The 8,855-nt window shown below is 28.6% G+C and overlaps 1 protein-coding gene across 2 annotated transcripts; it reads right to left on the bottom strand.

The window, feature by feature from the left end:
* Positions 1 to 4,586: 4,586 nt before the first annotated feature.
* LOC105206356 lies at positions 4,587 to 8,629 on the bottom strand. Of its 2 annotated transcripts, none has more exons than XM_039446844.1 (5): positions 8,412 to 8,629; positions 6,513 to 7,959; positions 6,281 to 6,437; positions 5,877 to 6,206; positions 4,587 to 5,787 (listed from the first exon to the last, which is right to left on the bottom strand). In XM_039446844.1, the coding sequence occupies exons 2-5, from the start codon at positions 6,669 to 6,671 to the stop codon at positions 4,634 to 4,636; spliced, it is 1,800 nt and encodes a 599-aa protein (XP_039302778.1). In that variant the 5' UTR covers positions 6,672 to 7,959; positions 8,412 to 8,629; the 3' UTR covers positions 4,587 to 4,633. The 2 variants fall into 2 exon arrangements, with proteins under 2 accessions (XP_039302778.1, XP_039302779.1); XM_039446845.1 differs by having other exon boundaries at positions 6,281 to 6,358; positions 8,412 to 8,627.
* Positions 8,630 to 8,855: the final 226 nt, after the last annotated feature.

Raw genomic sequence — 8,855 nt, forward strand, 5'->3', positions numbered from 1 at the left:
AAATTAATTGATATTTTTCCAATTTGATTTTTAATTTGGTTAAAATATATATTAAAAAGTGTAATTATATTATTATTTTTATTTATTAACTGGTTCAATTTCTTATCTATTCATTGACTAGTGCAGTGATCTTATTATATAAAATACAAGCCATGATATAATTTTGAATGAGATCAGTTCTCATCGATGGTTTATTTATAATAGAATTCGAAACTGTGTTTTTAAAGACCAATGCTACGTTCTACAATCATTTTTATAGAAGATAAACATTAGATATAATTTTTTATTTGTTCGTTAATCTGTCATTATTTTTATATGATACGGGTAAAGATTTTTAAAATTTTATAAACATTACTAACTAAATGAGCCTCGCACGGAAACTTAATTGCATCAGTACACAAATTTTGTAATTTTGATACGTTAAATACTCTTTGGTCATGCACCAGAATAGCTTACATAACAATGTATATATTCCATTTTATTAATGCAAACTGTTTGTAATTTTAATTATTTATTTATTTACCTTGAATTGTTTGAATTTTATAATTAACAATACAAATATTACTACCTGCAATTGAATGGAGTGACAGCCCTTTCAATTAATGTAACTTCTATGGTTTTTCTTCGGAGCTTCTATTTTTATATGAGTTCCAAGTTCCACTAATTATGCCAATTATTTCTGGAAAATCTTTTTTTCTTCAAGAAATGTAGCACATTCCATTACTTCTTTGTTCCGTTGGCTATTTAATATAATAATTTCGAAGAATGAGCAAAGCGTTTACAGGGGCAGGGCATACGACACGCCACGATAGAATTTCCTATACTTAGAATATTAATATAAATTATGCTCCTTGTGGGATTTTAATGTGTATATGGTACGGTGGAGGACCATGTACTGACTCATTCTATGGTTTCAAAAGTTAAGATTTTATTGTTATAACGACACGTGACTATTTTTTTGGTTACATCTACCGATAGAAAAAATCTTCTAAAAATTCTCAAAGTTCTAATCCTTGAGTTATCTTAATTCGGAGTGCATAATACTGTAGCACCACATACACGCTAATGTTTTATAATTCAAGAGCCAAGATTTTATCGTGATTTATGCATGTTTTTATTCGATATTCCGTAGACATCTAATATTTTTCATAGTTACAATTTTTAAGTTATTTTAATTCAGCGTGTACAGTGCGATAGCGGCATGCACTTGCGAAATGTTTTCATATTGAGAGTTATCATATTTTATTGTTTTTTCTATTTTTTATTTATCCAAAACTTTTACCGTTTTTAATAATTTTAATTTTTGAGTTATTTTGATTTGACTTACACTACGCGGTAGTAGGATGTACAACTAGAAGATTTGCAAATTGAAAATGATAATTTTTTGTTTTTATTATTTTTTATTGGACTGGGAAGATAGAAAAAATTTCAGCGCGTAAACTTTGTCTCACGTTAAGTTCCCATACTTTGAATATTAATATAAATTATACCCTCTGTGGGATTTTGATTTGGCGTATGTGGTAGGGCAGAGGACAATGTATTTAATCATTGTATGATTGCAAAAGTTGATATTTTGTTGTTGTTACACCATGTGACTATTTTTTCAGTTACCTCGGTAGACGGAAGAAACTTCTAGTATTTTTAATGGTTAACTTTTTAAAATTATTTTAATCTGAACTGCATAGTGCGGCAACAGGATGCAGCATGCATATGCAAAATGTTTACAACTCAAAAGTTATCATTTTAGTATTCCTTCTATTTTTTTTATTGATTCTGGGATTTCCGGTATTTGCAATAACTATGATTTTTTAGTTAGCTTAATTTATTGTGTACTGTGCAGTTGCGGCAAGTACTCTTAAAAAATTTGTGATTTAAAACTTACAATCTTCTTATTTTTACTATTGTTTTATTGCTTTGCAAAGATAGAGAAATTTCAGTACAAGAAATCTCGTGGTGCTCAAGGAGACGGCGCACGTGATGCTTCTAGACGGTTGCGGAAACCGCGCGACGCGGAGATCGCATGTGCTAGGACTGTATTCGTATTGTAATTTATTTCGATTTTGTGCTTTATATTATTTGCATAACATTTATTTGAAATTTAGCGATTGCGTTTAGTCTACTGAATAACTATGATCGTGAAATTAAGGTTTGAGTATTATTTCATCGTGGTTTCGAATCTATTTAATTGGTCGAAAGGCGTTTCTGTATTTAGTTCGCTATTATCGAATAGGCTTAAGACGGATGGCGCGAGAAAAAGAAAAAAATTTTTTCCACCAAACATAATAACTAAATTAAATACAAATATTTGACATTTTAATTTTTTAATTTTTTATTATTTAATAATAAATTAGACTTAACTAGCAATCGGGAGACGCTACGCTGAATGTTACAACTATTTAGGATAATATTATATTATCTTAAATTATTAAATAATTATCATTATTTCTGTCATTCAGCGTGGCATCTCCCGACTGCTAGTTAAGTCTAATTTATTATTAAATAATAAAAAATAAAAAAATTTTTAATGTCAAATATTTGTATTTTATTTAGTTTATATTTATTTAATTCAATAATTAGTTTAATTCTTATTTCAAACTTTTCAAATTTTTTTATAGTTTTTATTTTTGTTTTTTTAAATTTGTTTAAGTTTTGTTTATAATATGTTTATGTTCTGCTTTTTTAAGTATTGCTTTTTAAATTTTTAGCTTCTATTATTTCTTCTTATTTTAATTTGTTTAAGTTTTTAATTTTTATTCTTGAACTTTTTTATTTTTATTATTATTTATAATGTGTTAGCCCTTTTAACTACAACATCTTTCCGTGACCGCGTACCTGAGTTCGCGCTGAAGCTTGTAGACGCTTGCGAGGACTGCGAGACGCTGGGGAAACGCGTACGATATCTAGAATTAATTTCTCATTCTTCAATAATTAACACCGGTCGCAATTTCAATTCCAGCCATGGGATGCGGTAGTATCCCGTATGTAAAATTATCATATTGCGAAAAAGTTACAATTTTAATGTTGCTTCCGTGAGTTTTTTATTTTTATATATTCTGAAATATTTAAATATTTTTAGCAATATTAATTTTTATTTCCGCGTGTGCAGTATGGTGGTGGCACGTGCTCACTATACATTTCCGGTTAAAGATTCATTATTTCATTATTATTTCTATATGTTTTTATTTTTCTTATTCTGGAATATTATAATATTTTTAATAGCTCTTATTTTTAAGTTATTTTGATCCGGCGTGCACTGTGCGGTAGCAGAGAGCACGCACATCAAAATTGCAAGTCGAAACCTATATTTTAATTGTTGCCACTATTTTTAATTGTGTTAAAAAGATACAAGTAATCGGAGCGTATGAGTTTGTAGGCTCTAGCAGAAGCAGCGCGGTGCAGGGATAAGGCGTGCGTTACTTAAAATTTATTCCTTCCACTTTAAATGTCCATATAAAATATAATTTTAGTAGAATTTTTAATTTGGTACGCATGACGCGATAATGGTCTGCACGTAGAATTACTACATTATAAAAAAGTTGAAGGTATAGTATTGTTACTATGTAGAATATATTATTTATCTGTTTTGAATCTTTAAATATTTTTAGCGACTTCAATTTTAAAGCTATCTTAATTCTACGTGCACATGCGATTGTAGTATGTGCACGCAAAATGTTTCTGATAAAAAAGTTTTCAATTTATTATTAATTCTATAAGTTGAAAAATTAATTTATTTTAATATCTTCTAGGATTTTTAGCGGCTCCAATTTTAACGCTATCTTGATTCTGCGAGTATAGTACAGTAGCGGAGTGCACGCATAAGTTTTTATGTCAAAATTCATAATTTTATTATTGCTATTATATGTCAAAAAATTAGTTTTATATGTGTCAGAAATATAGAAGGAATTAGTGCGCGTGAGTTTCATGCGCTCGCGGAAGCCGCGAGGTGTGGGGAAGGCGCGTGTGAGTTCGCGCGAGAGCGCCGACCCGCTGCGCTAGTTACCGCGCGCGCCGATAGGTGGTCGCGGTCGTGAATAGTTACTCCCGTTTAAAATATAGCATGTAGGGCATAAGAACCGCGACGCGAGGATTTCCGTTGCCGTTAGGGCTTGAATTTTTCTACGGCAACTATCTACTTTTTTTTTTTAGAATTTTGTGTATTTCTTACTATTGTCATTTATTTGGTGGCCAAAAATTTTATCTGCTTAGTAATCTGAGTTTTAGACGTTTGACGATCTTAAGACTCATGAGAAACGTAAAAATTTTAATTCCTCTACGGTAAACACAGATCATATAAGTAAATAGATAAACAACTCCCATAGTTTGCTGTGGAATAGTGTTTTTATCGCCACCTAGGCGAATATACGTAAACGAACTAATATTCAATATATTTATTAGTACTAGTAAAATTTAAAAAAAATAACAAAAGTTGCAACTATAAAGTTATAAACTGAAAAATAAATTATTACATTGGTCATATAATTAGTTTAATTAAAGTATGATAAAAGCATTATAGTTATTATTAAATTATAAACTTAATAATTGCAACTTTAATAAGAGTATATGAATAAAATAAATTTTGAAAAACATTACTATAAATATTTAATATATTGTATTTGATATATTGTCAAAATATTTACATTTTTTTTATAAATCGCTTTTGCTTCTTTTTATAATGTTCAATAGCTTGCTGAAATATTATATTTGTAGAAACATATCGAGTGTCACGACCAGATAAAATTCTATTGACTATTTTACAAAATGTATATAAAAATAGTTTTGTAATTTTTTGTATTACAACATGTTTTAATTCTTCTTTATGTTTATTACAACGTATAAAATCTAAACTTAATTTATCGTTTAAAAGTGTATATAACAAAGTAGAAACATTTCTGCGAAATAAGAAAGAAATATTTTTATTTAAAATAGAATCGGCTTTAATAAATGCGTGTTTGAAAAAAGTTATTGATGGATAAGTTAAAGAAGGTTTCTCTCGTACATATTCTCTATGAACTAGTTGCACATATTCTTCAGATGTTATATCTGTTGTTAGAAGACTCTGTTTACACTCTAAACAATTTTTAAACTGTTTCAAAGATAAAATCTTTTTTGCAATCCAACCAGAAACATACATTTGACTATTATTTTTATGTGATGAGATGTTATGTATTATTGTGTTATTTTGGAATGCTACAGAGTCTTCTTCAACTATTTGTTCTGATGCATTATTTACATGAGAAACGTTTTTCACAAATTGTTTTAAATTAAATAATAAATTACCGTCATTTTTATCTTCGCAGTTAGAGCCCATAGACCGTTTTGATGTTAAATTATTAATTAATAATGTTTTGTATGATCCACAAAATTGGCTACACGAAGGATTAATATTTCTACGTCCGTGACTACGAATCATACCAAAAAAGTTTTCTAGTGGATCTTGATTAATATTTCTTGTCTTTAAAAATTTTATACCTGCGTTATCAACTATTTTCCATATGTTCTGAAATCCACGTAGAGTAAAAATCCAATTTTTTAATGACGGTATGCACTTAACTGGTTGCTTAGTATTCGGATCTACATATCGCATGTCGGACAATAATTTAGTAGCATGTGGCCAAAAATCATGGTGTTTGCTATTTTTTGTTACCGCAACACGTAAAGGAGTCTCTGGATGCAAAGTATGAGCGTTCACGGAATCAAAAACTTTGTTGAAAAAATCTAATACTATTGCTGTGTCATATCCTGCCTTTGGTATTTGTAGTGGACCAATCTGTGTCTCGATAAATCCTCCTGCAAAGTAAATAAATAAATAAATAAACACACACACACACACACAATGCAAAATTAAAGAAAGTTATAACTATTACTTATCAAATTACCTTTGATTTTGCTGTTGTATTCAATATATGCTGATAATCTTGCACTAAAAATTTGAGCAGCACATTTAACTTTCATCTTTTTTATTTTTGATCTAATAACATGTTCATCGGTTAATTTTGGCAATTGACGATTTAATGTATTTGTGTAAATATCCATTTTATATGCCTGATCAATGATGTCCCATGATGCAAACTGTCGTTCCTTTTTTCCTGAATTAGTGGCATTAATTTCCAAATTTTTAAGTAATAAATTATTACGGATTCCTTTTAAAAGATGCGGTGGATCATAGATAGGTACAATATTTTGCCCAAAAAGTTCAATAAAACTTCCTTCAAAAAAATTAAAAATTACTTTATATTTCTATTATATGTCTAATATATATTAATTAAAACAGAATACTTACGATATTCTTGACCTTTTTGTATACATTTACTTCTTGAATCCTCGAGAAGTTTCTTAATGGATGTCATATTTGGTCCCCCTTGGTTGCATACAGTTGCAATTATTGTCAAACCAGCTTGAGATAATTCTTTTATAATTTCTTTTATGCATCTAATTAACTGTGCAGATTTTGTTTGACTTTTGCAGAAGTTGTAAGATAATGGAAATTTCCATCCTTTCAAAATTCCTCTTACCATAAAAACCAAAACATGATCGGCTATCAGTGATGTACGTCTATGTCCCCAATCTTCAAAACCAATTATTCTGTCATTCAATTGGTCATATTGCAAATTGGCTTCTAATGACATCTCGTCCCACATTAATATACATAATTTGTCTGTTTCATTTTTCATTTGTGCTATATGTTGCCGAAGATGCTCAAAAATAAATTTATTAATTCCTGGTTGTAAAGAAATTGTTCGTAGCAAACATTTTAGAGTTGTAGCACTTGGTAAAACAAATAATTTTGATAATAATTTATAACAAGATCCAGATTGTTTATACAGCGACAATGCTAAAATTTTTTCAAGTGTAAATCTTCTTCCCTATATATAACAAAATAGCACACAGAAATAATAATAATAATATATAATAATATAATAATAATATATAATATAATATAAAAGAAATATTTACAAATCACACTATTTACAAATGCAAATTTACATTATTGCATGTTTCTGAATCAAAATATATATTACTGAAATATTGTGAACTACGTTCAGGACATATTGATTCTAATGAAGATTTTAATTCATTAAATAATGTTTTGAAATGTACCTTTGGAGCATATTTTGTATTTCGTAATTGCATATTGAAAAATAATTTTTGCGTTGGAGTTAAACTGTTAAACTTTTTACAAAATTGAGTATTTGATAACTTTTTTGCATCTTTTAGGCGTGTTTTATAATCTATTATTTGTCTTTTCATTCGGTTTCTTTCCTTCGCTAATGTTACAGCTTTCTTATATATTTTTTGTGCTTTTGGTGTTAAACGTTGTCTTGTAACAGATCCAAGTATATTTCTTGATATTCGTGATGGACTAATAACCTTATTTGTGATATTATTTTGGTCGTTTTGCATATTTGTTTCTGCACATATAAAATTACTTGTGGAAGGTCCAGGTTCATTACTGGTTTGAGATTGTAAATGTAATTCAGTATTTGTTTTACATTGTGAATGCAACTGTATGTCAATTGTATCATTTATTTCTGTATTACTGGTTTGAGATTGTAAATGTAATTCAGTATTTGTTTCAGATTGTGAATGCAACTGTATGTCAGTTGTATCATTTATTTCTGTATTTGCATCATTTGTCTCTCTATTTGCATCATTTATTTCTGTACTATCTGTAACTGTCTGCGTATTATATGTATTTACACTAGGTACTGCATTATGTTTCAGTCTTCGACGATTTTGAGTATAAATATAATCTTCAGGTAAAAAATGCAAGTGACATACTCTATATTTTCTTAATTCTTCTGATGAGATATTTAAAATTATACTATTATTTACAGCTTCTTTCCACTTTTCTGATAATATTGGACTCTTTGGGAAAAAATGACCAGGAGTCCTTGAATTTGATTTACAGCCTGGTACAATGCAGATCCATTCAACTTTTACCATCATTAAAATTAAGAACTGCAAAGCAAAAGTAAAAAAAAATTAAAAATCTAAATGCATTTTGTTGTTAGCATAATGCATTATGCATAAAATAGAGTGTGTATGTGTATTTTTATTGTTTCTAACAATTAATGTAGTGTATACAGAGTATTATCCTGTATAATTTCATTTACATAAATTAAAAAGTTATTTATTAACTTATTAATTGTTAACTAATTAACATTAATAGTAATTTATTCCAACAAAAACTTTACACATCGTTGGAACAACGTATAAATGTTCACAGAGTGATGTTAGAAAATCAACATTTTATATACTTAATCTAGACATTTACATGTTATACAACGTTGTAATGTTGTTTTAATGTTAAACAAATATTCACATAACGTTATGTAAATCACATTGTGTAAAGTTTTTGTTCTGTACGGATTAGTTATTATTAATTATATGTTTAAATCTATCTAATTTACCGGTAATTTCACAGTCGATGTCTTTAATGCAGCTACGTTCACTCGCTGATGAACGTATTGAACTTAATCCACTTAATCGAGTGATAATTTTATTTTTATATTAAATAGATAATATAACCTATAACAGATACGTTAATTGTCACTTTACTTATATGATCTGTGATTGTCACACGGCTATAGATTATCTAAGATTGCCGTTAAAGATCTACCGCCACCTGGGCGAATATACGAGAATGAACTAACGCGGTCTGAAACTTCATATAGGAGTTGACCACGCATGACGGTAAACAAGTTAAAAATTACACATAATTATTTTAATGGTGGTGTAACAGTCATTTTTAGAGAGAAAAGATTTGTATCTTAGTTCAATTTATAGATACTTCAGCAAAACCGTTTATGCAATTAAATATGTATCTCGTATTATTTCTTTCTGTGTACGCAATT

The sequence above is a fragment of the Solenopsis invicta genome, chromosome 3, assembly GCF_016802725.1.
Source record: "Solenopsis invicta isolate M01_SB chromosome 3, UNIL_Sinv_3.0, whole genome shotgun sequence".
Lineage (NCBI taxonomy): Eukaryota > Metazoa > Arthropoda > Insecta > Hymenoptera > Formicidae > Solenopsis > Solenopsis invicta.

What these genes read in the sequence shown, in the direction of transcription:
- LOC105206356 (XM_039446844.1), bottom strand. Translation starts at nt 6,671, where the DNA reads ATGAAAAATGAAACAGACAAATTATGTATATTAATGTGGGACGAGATG. An exon ending in ATCATGTTTTGGTTTTTATG is followed by an intron (nt 6,438 to 6,512) that starts GTAAGAGGAATT and finishes AAATCTGCACAG; the next exon opens with TTAATTAGATGCATAAAAGA. An exon ending in ACAAAAAGGTCAAGAATATC is followed by an intron (nt 6,207 to 6,280) that starts GTAAGTATTCTG and finishes ATTTTTTTGAAG; the next exon opens with GAAGTTTTATTGAACTTTTT.